Genomic DNA, 14,377 nt, shown 5'->3' on the forward strand with positions numbered 1-14,377 from the left:
GTGTGGGCGCCGCCATGACAGCGCCGAGGCCCCGAAATCCCCGTTTTTAACCCCAAATTGTGGCTGTTGCTTTAATTATAAAACACCCGCAGGACCCAGGTCCGTTAGAGCGAGTCCTCGAACAGCCGCAGGGAGCTCACGATGGCCTCGTCCTGCGGGGACAGCAGCGTCAGCCCCGAGCGGCCGCCATGACCCATGGAGGGGAGGTGAGGAGGAGGAGGAGGGGGATGAAGGCCATGGGGGCCCCGCACCTTCAGGCACGTGTCCAGGAACTCCTCGAAGGTCACGACCCCATCACCGTTCCTGTCCATCTTCTGTGGGGGAAGAGATGGGGTCAGGGGGGTGGGACAGGGACAGCACCGGTGGGAGACAGTGACAGCACCAAACACACTGACAGTGACAGCACCGGACACAGGGACAGCCCCATTGGGTGCCAGTGACAGCACCATTGTGTTCCAGTTACAGCACTGGACCCAGTGATAGCCCCATTGGGTGACAGTGGCAGCACCGGTCCCAGTGACAGCCCCATTGTGTCCCAGTGACAGCACTGGTCCCAGTTACAGCCCCATTAGGTGACAGTGACAGCACCAGACCCAGTGGCAGCCCCATTGTGTCCCAGTGATAGCACTGGTCCCAGTGACAGCACTGGACCCAGTGGCAGCCCCATTGGGTGACATTGACAGCATCAGTCCCAGTGCCAGCCCCACTGTATCCCAGTGCCAGCACTGGTCCCAGTGCCAGCCACAAACCCAGTACAGCCCCAGTACAGCCCCATTGTGTTTGCTGGTTCTAGGGGGACACTCTCACCTGGAAGAAGAGCTCCACATGCTCCACAGGAGCACAGCCCTGCAGCATGGGCCGGGTGCTGTGCCCCATCATGTCATAGATAGACGTCAGGATCTCCAGCATCTCCTAGTGGGGACGGAGCAGTGACAAGAACCCCTCTGTCCCCATCACCCATCCCTTGGGTCACCCACCCCCCGGTCACCTCCTTGCTGATGCAGCCGTCCTTATTGATGTCGTACAGGTTAAAAGCCCATTGCAGCTTCTGCTGCACCGTCCCCCTCAGCAGCACCGAGAGCCCCAGCACGAAATCCTGCCGGAGGAAGGGGGCGTGAGTGGGAACATCCCTATGGGACCTCATGGATGGGGCCCTCACCACCCCCTGCACCGGTGCATGGATGCCCTGCTGGGAATTGTGTTTTCTCCCTATTGATCCCGTTTCCATTCTCGCTCGCAGCTATTTTTAATGCCCGCGGTGGAGCCGGTGCCGCAGTTCCGGCCTCAAGCCAGAGCAGAGCTGCGATCCCGAAGGAAGAGCTCATGGATCACCTGGAAGCACAGGGCCCCGTTGCGGTCGGCGTCGAAGGCGTCGAACAAGAGGTGTGCGTAGGCGCTGGCGTCTGTGGGACAGCAGGAGCCAGTGATGCCACCACCACATCCCGGCCCCGTTCCCGTCGGCATCACCACCGGCACTCACCCCCTTGCGGGAAGAACCGGGAGTAGATGAGCGTGAAGGTTTCCTCATCCACGAGGCCACTGGGACACTCCTGGCAGGGCAACGGGCACCGGTGAGGCCGCGGCTCCGGTGCAGCCACACTGGGGGTGAGGACCCCCCCCCAGACTCACGCTCTTGAAGCCTCGGTACAGGAATCGCAGCTCCCGCTTGGAGAACTTGGTCTGTGCCAGCAGCTGCTCCAGCTCCTCCGGTTGGTGCCGGGCGGCCGCCAGCTCCACCTCGACCTCGCCTCCGTCTGCGGCCTCACCGCATCATTCCCGGCTCATCCCACCCCATCCTGACCCCCAGGACCTGATGCTGGACCCCACACTCCCCTTGTGCAGGGGGGAAAGGGCACCGCTGGGTTGAGCATCCCCAAGGGGAAGGCACCGGATGCCAGGAGGCTCCGGCAGAGCATTCCCAGGGTGTGGAAGCTCCGGCGCTGCCGATGCCGCCTCCTGCTCCGGCGGCCCAAGGTAATTAATAAATGATGCCTCATTAATAATTGGTGCTTGGGAGGCCTCATGGAGCTGCTCAGTGCCAGGATCGGGAATGGGGTGGGAAAACTGGCCCAGGGAGAGGCTCTGCAGTGCTGGGGCAGCAGGAGAGCCCCAACCCCCATCCCTCCGGAGCCGGGTGGCCAGGGGGTGATGGAGAAGCCCCTTCCTCCAGATGGGAATTGGGGACCCCGTGTCCTGTCTCTGGGGGCATTGAGGTCAGTGGGAGATTGGGGACCCCCCTTGCGGGGGTTTGGGGGTCACTGGGGGCTGGGGTCCTCACATCACCCTGCCTGGGGGGTCTCAAGGGGCACAAAGGTCCCAGCCCCCCCCCAGGAGAGTCACTGTGAAGGGGGTTCCCTGCACCCCCTCAATGCAGTGTTTATGGGGGACTGGCCCCAGCCCAGCCCCATAGGGAAGGGCAGAGCAGAGCTGGGCCATGACGAGGCAGGGCGGGGGCAGGGAGGCTGCGCCCCCCCCCAGTCCCTCAGATTCACCCCCAACCCCTCCTCTCCCGGCCATAGGGGAGCCCCCAAACCCTGCAGGTTTGACCCTAAGGGGCCTATTGGTGGGCCCAACAGGTCCTTCAATGGGGAGAAACACCCAAGAGATGTGGGGAGGCCGGAAACCAGATTAATTAATGAGGGTTAATTAAAGGGGGGGGGGAGGTACCTTCCACAGAGATGGGCTCCAGGATCCCGAACTGCTTGAGGACGGCGATGAAGAGGAGGATGACGACGGCCACAGCGCACAGCTCCATACCCTGGATGCCCATGGCCGTGGTGGGGCGAGGGGGGGGACCACGGGGATGGGGGTGTCCTCTGTGTGTCCCCCCCCTCCGGCACCCCGGGCTGGGGTGCGGTGGTGCTGAGCGGGCGGCGCTGCAGTGGGGCCGTCCCTCCTGCCCTCCTCCCTTGGCACCGGCCCATGGCCCCCCCCCCGCCATGGTGCAGCCCTCTCCGGCCACAGGGGTGCAAAGGGGAGCCTGGTACCACCCCCCCCACCGCCCCCCCCCTGCACCCATGGGTGCTGAGCACAGCACAAGGCCTTGGAATTGGGTTGGAAAAGGGATGGTTTGGGGGTGTCCCAAGGACACAGCAGGGGGAGGGGGGGTTATGGGTTGCACACCCCCCCCCCGCTCAGAACACAAGGGGTGGTTAATGGGGGGGTATAAAGGGGTGGCCTCGTCCATACGAGGTGCAGTGTCCCCAAGGCCCTGGGACATCTCCATCCCCTCTGGGCTGTGCCGTGGGGGGGTCCCTGTCCCCACAGCTGCACAGACCTTGTCCCCATCACCCCATGGGTGTCCCCATTGCTTGAGCTCCTCCTGTTCCCAAGGGTGTCCCTGTTCCCAAGGATCCCAGGACGTTGTCCTCATGATCCCATCTCCATCCCTGGGGGTGTTCCTGTCCCCAACACCCAATGGACATCATCCCTGTGCCCCCCCCACTGTGTCCCTGTCCCATGGGGGTGACCCCATCCCTTGGGATCCTCCTGTCCCCCAGGCCCTGGACACGTCCCCATCCCATGGAGCGGCCCCATTCCCCCCCCCCCACTGACCCCTTGGGCCGCACCGAGGGGCGGGGCCAGCCGCAGAGGGGCGTGGCTTCAACGACCAGGGGCGGAGCCAACATCGGGGGCGTGGTCAGGCAGAGGGGGCGTGGTTTCATTATCGGGGGGCGTGTCCTCAAGCCCCGGACCCGCCGCACTTCCACTTCCGCCGCCGCCGCCGCCATGGCCTCAAGGTTACTGCGGGTGAGCAGGGCCCTGAGGCTGCTGCCTGCGGCCGGTGCCCGAGATGTGCCCGTGCGAGGCCTCGCTGCGCCCGGTGAGCGGGGAACGGAACGGGAACGGACCGGGATTGGGATTGGGACTGGGATTGGGACGGGACCGGGATTGAGATCTGGACCGGAGCCGGGATCAGAACCGGGATTGGGATTGGGAACGGAAACGGGATCGGGATTGGGACCGGGACCGGGATTGGGATCGGGGGGGGGGAGACCGTGTAACCGGGCAGGCCGCGGCCTCCGGTCTGAGCACGCTGCCCCGCAGGCCGCCTGGCCACCGATGAGGAGCAGGCGACGGGTTTGGAACGGAAGGTGATGGAGGCCATTAACAAGGGCCTGGTGAGTGCGGGGGGTACCGGGGAGGGGGCGGGGCTCTGGGGGGGGGGGGGGCAGGTCCCGGTGTGACCGCTGTTAACCCCCCCCCCAGGACCCCTATAGCATGTTCCGGCCCAAGCGGTACGCGGGGACCAAGGAGGACCCGAACCTCGTCCCGTCCATCACCAACAAGCGCATCGTGGGGTGTGTCTGTAAGTGACCCCCCCGGATCCCATCCCACATCCCATCCCACATCCCATCCCACATCCCATCCCGCATCCCATCCCCCATCCCATCCCCCATCCCATCCCACATCCCATCCCACATCCCATCCCGCATCCCATCCCACATCCCATCCCGCATCCCATCCCACATCCCATCCCTCATCCCATCCCACATCCCATCCCGCATCCCATCCCACATCCCATCCCTCATCCCATCCCACATCCCATCCCACATCCCATCCCCCACATCCCATCCCACATCCCATCCCGCATCCCATCCCACATCCCATCCCTCATCCCATCCCACATCCCATCCCGCATCCCATCCCACATCCCATCCCTCATCCCATCCCACATCCCATCCCACATCCCATCCCCCACATCCCATCCCGCATCCCATCCCACATCCCATCCCGCATCCCATCCCACATCCCATCCCACATCCCATCCCCCACATCCCATCCCACATCCCATCCCCCACATCCCATCCCACATCCCATCCTACATCCCTCTGTCCGTCCCCTCTCCTCTCCCTCCATAGGTGAAGAGGACAACAGCTACGTGGTCTGGTTCTGGCTGCACAAGGGCGAGGCTCAGCGCTGCCCCTCCTGCGGTGCCCACTACAAGCTCATCCCACACGAGCTGCCCCACTGAGGACCCCCCCGGAGCTGTGTCTGAGCCCCACACCTCGAGGAGCCTCCCCCTTCATCTTCCCCTTTCCCCCCTGTCCATGGAGCTGCTCCCCCCATAAAGAGTTTGTGTCTGTGAGCCCCTGACTGTGTTTATGGGGGGGGGGGGTCGTGACCTTGGGGCTGTGTTTGGGGGCAGCCCCCGGGTTTGGGGTCACTGTCAGGAGGAGAGGGCTGGGAATGGGGGGGCTCAAAGGGGTGCTCAGGGGGCACCTGCACCCCCGTGTGCTGGGCTCTGGGACCCCCCTCTCTGTTCCACCCTGGGGGGGTGGGATCCGTCCTCAAGGCCCCATCAGTGCCTGGGGGGGCTGATGCCCTCCATGGGTACCCCCTGCCCTGGGGGTACCATTGAGCTCCCCCCCCCGGCTCTGCAGTGGTTCAGCCCCATGAACACGGGTCAGGAGCAGCCCTGGGCTCGGGGGGGGGGGGTGTCCCCAGAACACTGTGACCCCCCCCGTTGATGACGTCATCAGTGATGTCATGCTCCGCGGAGCAGGCAGGATCCGGTACCGGAGACAACTGCAGCCATGTGCGTGGCCCCGCCCGGCGCCGCTGACGCTGCCGGTGACGTCATGCCGCTCGGCGCTGACGTCACGCACCGGAGGGGAGGGGCCCTCTGCGCCGAGCCGTGAATGACAGGCGGGGCTGGCGGTGACGTCACAGGGGGAGGGGGCGTGGCTTATCGCAGAGGGCGCGCGGGGACGCGGTGGGCGTGGCCCCCGCCGCCCGCGGAGTGCGGCGGTGACGTCACCCCTGTCGCAGAGGGGCGGGGCGGGGCCCGCCGGAAGCGGGGCGGTCGCGCGCGGAAGCGGCCGGCGCGGGGCGGACAAGATGGCGGACGGGGACAGCGGCAGCGAGCGCGGCGGAGGCTTCGGTACCGGCAGCGGCGGCGGCGGCGGCGCCGGGAGGGGGGCGGGGCCCGAGCAGGAGACCCAGGAGCTGGCGTCCAAGCGCCTGGACATCCAGAACAAGCGGTTCTACCTGGACGTGAAGCAGAACTCCAAGGGCCGGTTCCTCAAGATCGCCGAGGTCGGCGCCGGGGGCTCCAAGAGCCGCCTCACGCTGTCCATGGCCGTGGCCGCCGAGTTCCGTGATTACCTCGGTGACTTCATCGAGCACTACGCGCAGCTCGGCCCGTCCAGCCCCGAGCAGCTGGCCCAGGCCGCGGGGCCCCCCGACGGCGGCGACGGCGCCGGTGCCGGCCCCCGCCGGGCCCTCAAGAGCGAGTTCCTGGTGCGGGAGAACCGCAAGTATTACCTGGACCTGAAGGAGAACCAACGCGGCCGCTTCCTCCGCATCCGCCAGACCGTCAACCGCGGCCCCGGTGGCCCCGGGGGGTTCCCCGGTGGGCCCCCCGGCCTGCAGAGCGGTCAGACCATCGCGCTGCCGGCCCAAGGGCTCATCGAGTTCCGCGATGCTCTGGCCAAGCTCATCGACGACTACGGAGGGGACGAGGACGAGCTGGGCGGCCCCGGCGGCGGCGGAGGAGGCCCCGGGGCCGGGGGGCTGTACGGGGAGCTGCCCGAGGGCACGTCCATCACGGTGGACTCGAAGCGCTTCTTCTTCGACGTGGGCTGCAACAAGTACGGGGTGTTCCTGCGGGTGAGCGAGGTGAAGCCCTCGTACCGGAACGCCATCACTGTGCCCTACAAGGCTTGGGCCAAGTTCGGCGGCGCTTTCTGCCGCTACGCCGAGGAGATGCGCGACATCCAGGAGCGCCAGCGGGACAAGCTGTACGACCGGCGCACCGGCCCCCCCGGCCCCGGCAGCGGCAGCGGAGCCGGCGACGACTCGGACGGCGACGACGTGGACGACGACTGAGCCCCGGATGTCACCGCCGGCCCCATCCCCGAACCCCCCCCCCCCCCCCCCCCAACCTGCACCAGCCCGAACCGGACCCGACCCCCCCCCCCCCAATGCCACCGGAGAGAGGCGGAGCTCGGCCTCGCGCTCCCGGTGCTCGCGGGGGGGGCCCGTGCCGATGGGGGCACCAGCGACACCAGCCACGTGCCGGCACCGGAGCCGGAGGGGGGGCAGCGGCGGAGCCAGAGCCGGGGCGGGGGCACACATGGACCAACGTCGGATCTCGTCTGTACCCAGCCTCTGGGCTCCCCTCTTCACCCCATTTACATCCCCTTGTCCCCCTTTGCTTTCCCCTTTCCCCCCTTTGCTTCCCTCTTTTCCCCCTTTGCTTCCCTCTTTTCCTCCTTTGCTTCCCTCTTTCCCCCTTCGCATTCCCCTTTCTCCCCCTTTACTTTCCCCCCTTACTTTCCTTTTCCTTCTTTTTACTTTTCCTCCTTTCATTTTCCTCTTTTCCCCTTTATTTTCTCTCTTTTCCCTCTTTCTCTCCCTCATTCCTTTCTATTTCCATCCGCTTTTCCCCTTTAACCCCCCCCATTCCCTTCCCTTCCTCCTCTCTCCCTGGTTTTTGGGATACAAACCTCCCCCCATCTCCAGACCCGCAGATTCCTCGGGATTGAGGATTCCCCACCGGGATCGCACAAGGGAAGCTCGAACCGGCCCCAACCCTTCCCCTTGTCCCTGCCCCGGCCCCGCAGCCGCCTCCTCCCCCGGGATCCGCGTTTCCTCCTGCAGCACCGACCTCAGGCGGGATCCGGACCTCACTTTTGGGGCTTATTGAGGGTTTTCCCCCTCTCTTTGCCCCCGCCGGGGCCCCCCCCATCACCTCGCGCATTAAACCGGAGGTTTCCGCTCTCAAATCGTCGTTTCCCCCCCCCCTTCCCACCCGTTTTATCCTGGTTTTCCCCTCTTTTCTCGCTCACTCGGCCCCTCCAGCCCTGCGCGTTCCCAGCGGCCCCGGACTGAGCTGGGCTCCAGCGCTCGTCATTCCAAAGTTTTCTGCTCTCATCCCACAGCTTCTCCCCTTGGAGGACTTGGAGTTTTCCTGCTTTTTATGGAGTTTTCCCGTTGTTTTTCCGGGAGCCGCTGCCGCCTCCTTAACTTATTGCCGCGGATCCCGGCGGATCCTTGGGAAGCCTCGAGCAGCGGAGGGGGGGATGTGACACCGTGGCCCTCCTCACCCGCAAGGAGCAGCAGCCGTGGGGGGGGACACCGTCCGTCCATCCGCTTCCAACGCTCTTCCCAAGGGGTTTTTAACGCGGATTTCTCCCTTTCATCCCGTTTTTAAGCCGGTTTCCTCACTCACCACGGGAGCAATAGTCTTTTATCTCGGTGTCCCACCTGCGTCCGTACTGTATTTTGTACCCGAAGGCAGCTCTCAGTGACGTCCTGCTGGACCCCCCCCCCAGCTCCGCTCTTCCCACTCCTTCCCGAAGGAGATTCCTGGGGGGAAGCGTGGCTCCGCCGTGCCGGACTGAGCGGCGGGCGCCGGCGCCAGACGCAGGCGGTACCTCTCCTTTCATTTTAGAAGAGGATGAGCTCTATATATATATATATATATAAACGATATATATATATTCCTATATTTTGGGGCTGAATTGCAGGAATTTAGCCTTGCCTTTCGACGCCAGCCTGGCTCGAAAACCATGGGATACATGGAATAGGAGGAGAAACAAGAGGCGAGTAAAGCCAAAAGGAGAACAAAATCCATGGCGACAACGCAAGCGGGAGCCGGGGCCGCGGCGGCGTCGGCAGCACGAAGCCTTCCTCCTGCCGGATTCCATGTGGGAATCTTCCATTTGCCAGCGCAGGAGATGGGGGAGAAGAGCAGAGAGGCAGAAGAGGCCAAAACATCCCCAAAGTGATGGAATCAGGAGGAATCCAAGCGGTGTCCGGAGGAGCCGCGGCACCAGCGAGGACTCGGGTGGCTGCTCCGGGGGGGGGGGGGGTGGGTTTTGGGGTGGGTTTTGGGGGTTTCCTTTCGGTTGGGTGAGGCCAGGATCAGCCCTGAGGTGATGGTGATGGTGGTGATGGTGACACATCATCAGCGCCGGGAACGCCGCGGTCCGGCTGTTCCTGTATCTATATATATGTAGATACACCTCTCCGCGCGTGTGTGTACATATATGAGGGGCTTTGGGGGGGGAGTTTGCTTTGGATTCTGTAGAAAACAAATTCCTTTTGGGTTTTGGGGTTGGTTTTTAATCGGGAGGGGGAGGGGGGGGAGGGAAATGATCCCAAATCCTTGGATCTTCCAGCTGGGAGTTGCTCCGGTAGGGCCGGGTTGCGAGCGCGCTGTGGCTGTACAGAACTCACCTGTAAATCTTGTATAGCGCCCAAACCTCGCTGTATATACCCCAAACCGTGCGGAGCACCGGGAATAGTGGGAATGCTTCAAGTCAATCTTCCCCCTCCCCCAAAAAGGGATAAAAATGGGAATTCTCCTGCCTTGGTCCCGGCCGCTTTGGGGGTGAGGGGCACGGAATGGGCCCTCAGTGACAGCTCCGGGTGACTCCTTCACCGGCTCCCGTTTGGAGCCGAACCAAAAGCTTCCAAAACCCACGGAAAAGGAGCAAAACCAAACCCTGGCAAACCCGACGCGACGGCAACGGGAGCGAACAGCGCCGGAGCTCCAGCACCAGGGCAGCGTTCCTGCTGGGAGATGCCAACCGTGGCTCCGAGGGAGAGGCTGGCAGAGCCGGTCGAGCCGGTCAGGCCCCGGTCGCTCCGGTGGATCCAGACGGGACGAGCACCTCGGAGAGGCGGTGAGCGCAGCAGGAAGGTGCCGGCGGGGGGGGATGCTGGAACAGCACCGGATCCTCCGGGATGAGCCGGGATCTGCCACGAGCCCGACCCCGCTCCCCCCTCCCCCCGTTCCCGCAGACCCTTGAGAAAGAAGAAAGTTTTATTCCTCTTATTTTTTTAATGAAAGAAAAACAGAAAACAACCACATGCACTTTAGGCAGCCCGAGGAGGGGCTGCCGGCGCAGGGGGGGGGTCTTGTACCCCCCCCCCCCTTACCCCATTGCTTCCCTCCCTCATCCCTGTGCGGCCGGCGGTTGCCGAAGGCAGGGCCCGGATCCCTGGATCTTACCACTAGCGCCAGACGACGCCCGGCGTGAGGAGCTCCTCGTGCCTCTGCTCCTCTCCTCCCCCGTAGCAGATTTTTGCAGATGGAGTTTTACAAGTCTATATTTAAAGAATTGTATGTTTGTAACAAATAAAAAGTATGCGGAAAAGTGAATGGAAAACAACAAAAAAACACCAAATCCCGGCCCGGCCCCGTCTGGATCATTGGGGGGGGGTTGGGGGGTGCCATTGGTTTGGGAAGGGGGTGTTGTGGGACTTGGATGGGACTTAGGGGACTTAGGACAGATGGAGCTCTGGGAAGGAGCCTTGTGGCTTTAGGGGCCCTTAGGGGTGGGATATGGGGGGAACCTTGGGGCTGAATTATGGAGCTGTAGGGCTCTGGGGGACCTTAGGGCCAATGGGAGGACATGTGGGGCTCTGGGGAGAGCTATGGGGCCCTGGGGAGACATGGGACCTTTGGGGGGGGGCCCTAAGGCCTCTAGTGGTTACCTATGGTGCTTTCACACGGGACCCCTATGGGGCTCTGGTGGCGTCTTGAGGCTTTGGGGGGTTCACTGGGGTTTTGGGGGGACCGTCAGGGCTTGGCCGGGGACCTATGGGGCTTTTATGGGACTCTTATGGGACTCTTATGGTGCCCTGCGCACAGCCCGAGGCCTCAGCTGCCGCGGGGCCTCAGCCCGGCCGGCTCCAGGGCACAGCTGCAGGGGCCCCGGCCATGGGCAGCTGCTGCCGGCGGGGCAGGTGCGGCCGCGGGGGCAGCTGCAGGGCCCGGAGGCACCGGGGGGGGGGTGGGAGCCGCTCCTGCCCCGGCCCTACCTGCACAGCCGGGACCGAACCGGGAGCTCCGGCCGGGATCGGGCCCCGACCGGGACCGGCCCCGAGCGGCGGCCCCGACCGGAGCCTCCCCTCAGCACGGAGGGGCGGGGCCGGAGAATGGGCGGGAAAGGTTTACCTCATCCCATTGGCTAATCGAGCCGTCTGTCATTGTGGCCCCGCCTCCTCTGGCTGGTCCGCTGTTTCTATTGGATGATAGCCACGTCACTCCGAAGCACCGCCCACCGGCGCGCCACGCCCCCGCCCTCACCCCTGCGTGCCGTGTGCAAAGGAAAAACAGCCGTTAAACGGGCCGCGGGGCGGGGCCAGGCGGGGGAAGTAAGAAGCCGGCTTTTGATTGGTGGCAGCGGCGCGTTCAAACCAGCACGGCGCGTCCCGATTGGCTCGCGGCGCCGCCGCGGCAGGCCGGGCTCGCTCGTCGCTCGCGGCAGGGTTATTGTCTGGCGGCTCCTGAGGCGGCTCCAGCGCGGGATCGGCGGCACTATGGTGAGGGGCGGGGGGGGGGGGGGTCCGGTACCGGGACCCGGTCCCCATCCGGTGGGACCGGAGCCTCTCGCTGCCGTGGGGCCCTGCGGGACGGGGCTTGTGCCGCTGGCTCCTGCCGCTGTCACCGGGAGGGCCGCGGGGGGAGCGGCGCTGGCGGCGGCTCCGGGCCCGGTTCTGGGGTTGTTTGTGCTGTGAGGAAGCGGCTGTCAGGGGGGGAAGCCCCGTCCGGTCCCGGCGGAAGGAGCCGCTGCCCTGCGGCTTCCGTAGGGCCCTGCTGGGGTTCGGCCCCCGCTGGGCACGGCCCGGGGGTAGGAACCTGCTGCGGCCGCGGCTGTAACCGGAGATAAGGGGGAGCCCCTGTGCGGGGAGCGGTGGCACCGGGTAAAGAGCGGCGCTTCGGGGGGTTCAGGCCCGTCTGGAGCGGTGGGAACGGGGGGGGAAGAGGGACCCGGTTGTTGCATCCAGGGAGGCTTCCCTGTGGGAATGCGCTCCCGTGGGGAGCAGGGAAGGAGACGCCGGTGCTGGGCCTGTCAGTGCTGTCCTGCACGGAGGAAGGAGCAGATCAGCTCCTGAGCAGCCTGAGCTCCATGGGGGAATCATCACCGGAGCCGGAATTCCTGCAGGACCGAGCCCGGGATGAGCTTGGAAGTTTGGCCAAGCGATGCTTCCAAAGGAGCTCCGAGGGCTTCAGATCCTTTTGGATGCGTCTCTGCTGCTCTGACAGCGCAGTGCTGGTGACAGCCCTGTCCCGGTGCCGGCATTCCCGGTGCCGGCATTCCCGGTGCCGGCATTCCCACTGCCGGATCTGCTTCATCTCTCCCCTCCACGGGAACTGTTTCCTTGCACCTTCTTGTCCCCACGGTTGAGTTTAAAGAGCGCCCGGAGCCCTGACAGCTGCAGTTCTTCCTTCATAGGCAGGAATAGGGATTGTGGGTTCCGTGCGTGCTCAAAGCCAGGGGTTTACATGGGCCCATCGTGGTTTAGGGTCTGCTCCCCCTCTCCAGGGTTTCTTTGCTGCTGTTTGCTCAAGAGAGCTGATTTCGGGGGTGTTTTATGTGTTGCTCTCATGTTAAAGGGGTGTTCACCCCAGGGAGGGCTTCACTGCAGTGACAGATCCCAGCTGGGGGGTTCGTGACCCGAGTTCCTGCCGGGGGCAGGTTTGAACTCAGCACTGATGATCTGACACCCACCGGGTGGATGGGAGCACAGATAACACCCACAGAGGCAGCAGAGATCAGTCATAAACACACCCAGAGCACAGCCTGTACCCAGCGCTGCTGCCTTGGGGCAGGATGGGGACAGGCTCAGCCCCATGGAGATCCCAGTGCATCTGGGGGGATCCTACCTAATTTTCCCACTTCATTTTGTGTATTTATTCGATGTAATTCCAATTATCAACACCTGGGTGTGGATTTTAATATTCAAATGAGATTATAATGAGGCTAGATGGCCCAGAGGACACCCTGATGGGGTTTTGCCTGCTCGTGAAGCTGTGTTTTGCTGCTTGTCCAGGTGGTGTTGGGGTGTTACACTCTGAGGATGGTCCTTCTGATCTGAACGTTGTTAACTGGGTTTCTCTGTCCGGTTTACATGGAATCCCAGCTCCAACCCCAACCCCTTCCACTGCAGCAGCTGCTCCAAGCCCCTGTGTCCAACCTGGCCTTGAGCACTGCCAGGGATGGGGCAGCCACAGCTGCTCTGGGCACCCTGTGCCAGCGCCTCAGCACCCTCACAGGGAACAGCTTCTGCCTCAGAGCTCAGCTCAGTCTCCCCTCTCTTGGGCAGGTTCAAGCCATTCCCCTTGGCCTGTCCCTACATCCCTTGTCCCAAGCCCCTCTCCAGCTTTCCTGCAGCCCCTTCAGGCACTGGAGCTGCTCTCAGGTCTCCCCTTCAGGAGCCTTCTCTTGTCCAGGCTGCCCCAGCCCAGCTCTCTCAGCCTGGCTCCAGAGCAGAGCTGCTCCAGCCCTCGCAGCAGCTCCATGGCCTCCTCTGGCCTTGCTCCAGCAGCTCCAGGTCCCTTTGGTGCTGTTACCCCAGTGCTGGGCTCTGGGGTCGCTGCACATGCATTAACTCCAGTGTCTCTCCCTGCAGGCTGGTGGGAAGGCAGGCAAGGACAGCGGGAAGGCCAAGGCCAAGGCAGTGTCCCGCTCGCAGAGAGCCGGGCTGCAGGTGAGGCAGCCCCAAACCTCCCACCTTAGGGATGCTTTGGGATCGGGGTGCACCAGGACCCCATGGGGATGTGGGGGGGGCTCAGAGCTCCCTTTGTCCCCCCCGTTACCATCGGAGGGGGTTAACACCGGGGTCGCTCCCTCCCCAGTTCCCCGTGGGCCGGATCCACAGACACTTGAAGACCCGCACCACGAGCCACGGGCGCGTTGGGGCCACGGCAGCCGTGTACAGCGCCGCCATCCTCGAGTACCTGACCGCAGAGGTAGGTCCTGCCCTGCCCGCCCCATAGGGGCTGCAGCAGCCCCAGGCTGCCCATCCCGAGGGTCCCCCCCTGTCCGGGCAGGTGCTGGAGCTGGCAGGGAATGCCTCCAAGGATCTCAAGGTGAAGCGCATCACCCCCCGGCACCTGCAGCTCGCCATCCGCGGGGATGAGGAGCTGGATTCCCTCATCAAAGCCACCATTGCCGGCGGAGGTGAGTGACCCCCGTCCCTAACCCACAGCGGGCAGGGATCCCCCGTTCCCTTGGCCCACCCCGGGAGGGTTCGGACCCCCCCTGCTCTGTCCGCAGGTGTCATCCCCCACATCCACAAGTCGCTGATCGGGAAGAAGGGCCAGCAGAAAACAGCGTGAGGAGGGCAGGAGGGGAAGCAGCCGCTCCCCCCCCCCTGCCGCCGTGACCGGGACACGAGGAACGGGGGGGCTCATAGGGAAGAGTGGAGGGCAGAGCCCGGGCAGGGCCTGCGGGGGGCAGGCGGCGGCGGGGGGGGTTGCGGACCGGGGCTCGGCACCTCCGGCCTTTTATACACCGGGGACGGATAAAAGCGTTTTTTACATAAGGATCAAGCTGTTCTGTGCTGAGGGGAGCGGGCGGGGGGGTCACCGGGGAACCGGTAACACCGGCACCCCCCGGCCGCCAGCACCGCTGCG

At 64.4% G+C, this 14,377-nt stretch overlaps 4 protein-coding genes across 4 annotated transcripts; 3 read left to right on the forward strand and 1 right to left on the reverse strand.

Moving 5' to 3' along the window:
- Positions 1-57: 57 nt before the first annotated feature.
- Positions 58-2,917, reverse strand: LOC117437127 (calsenilin-like). The gene is made up of 8 exons (XM_034070435.1): positions 2,668-2,917; positions 1,630-1,754; positions 1,481-1,550; positions 1,333-1,403; positions 989-1,096; positions 808-912; positions 252-314; positions 58-152 (listed from the first exon to the last, which is right to left on the reverse strand). The coding sequence occupies exons 1-8, from the start codon at positions 2,768-2,770 to the stop codon at positions 105-107; spliced, it is 693 nt and encodes a 230-aa protein (XP_033926326.1). The 5' UTR covers positions 2,771-2,917; the 3' UTR covers positions 58-104.
- A 767-nt stretch (positions 2,918-3,684) lies between these two features.
- On the forward strand, positions 3,685-5,089 carry LOC117437136 (cytochrome c oxidase subunit 5B, mitochondrial-like). Its single transcript, XM_034070488.1, has 4 exons — positions 3,685-3,823; positions 4,048-4,121; positions 4,210-4,309; positions 4,863-5,089. Exons 1-4 carry the CDS (start codon positions 3,730-3,732, stop codon positions 4,973-4,975), a joined length of 381 nt encoding a protein of 126 aa, XP_033926379.1. The 5' UTR covers positions 3,685-3,729; the 3' UTR covers positions 4,976-5,089.
- Positions 5,090-5,840: 751 nt separating this feature from the next.
- On the forward strand, positions 5,841-6,860 carry PURB (purine rich element binding protein B). The gene has a single exon (XM_034070553.1). It carries the CDS (start codon positions 5,842-5,844, stop codon positions 6,829-6,831), a length of 990 nt encoding a protein of 329 aa, XP_033926444.1. The 5' UTR covers position 5,841; the 3' UTR covers positions 6,832-6,860.
- Positions 6,861-11,153: 4,293 nt separating this feature from the next.
- Positions 11,154-14,199, forward strand: H2AZ2 (H2A.Z variant histone 2). Its single transcript, XM_034070521.1, has 5 exons — positions 11,154-11,280; positions 13,372-13,449; positions 13,598-13,711; positions 13,793-13,922; positions 14,019-14,199. The coding sequence occupies exons 1-5, from the start codon at positions 11,278-11,280 to the stop codon at positions 14,078-14,080; spliced, it is 387 nt and encodes a 128-aa protein (XP_033926412.1). The 5' UTR covers positions 11,154-11,277; the 3' UTR covers positions 14,081-14,199.
- Positions 14,200-14,377: the final 178 nt, after the last annotated feature.

Source organism: Melopsittacus undulatus, chromosome 18 (assembly GCF_012275295.1).
Source record: "Melopsittacus undulatus isolate bMelUnd1 chromosome 18, bMelUnd1.mat.Z, whole genome shotgun sequence".
Classification (NCBI taxonomy): Eukaryota; Metazoa; Chordata; class Aves; order Psittaciformes; family Psittaculidae; genus Melopsittacus; species Melopsittacus undulatus.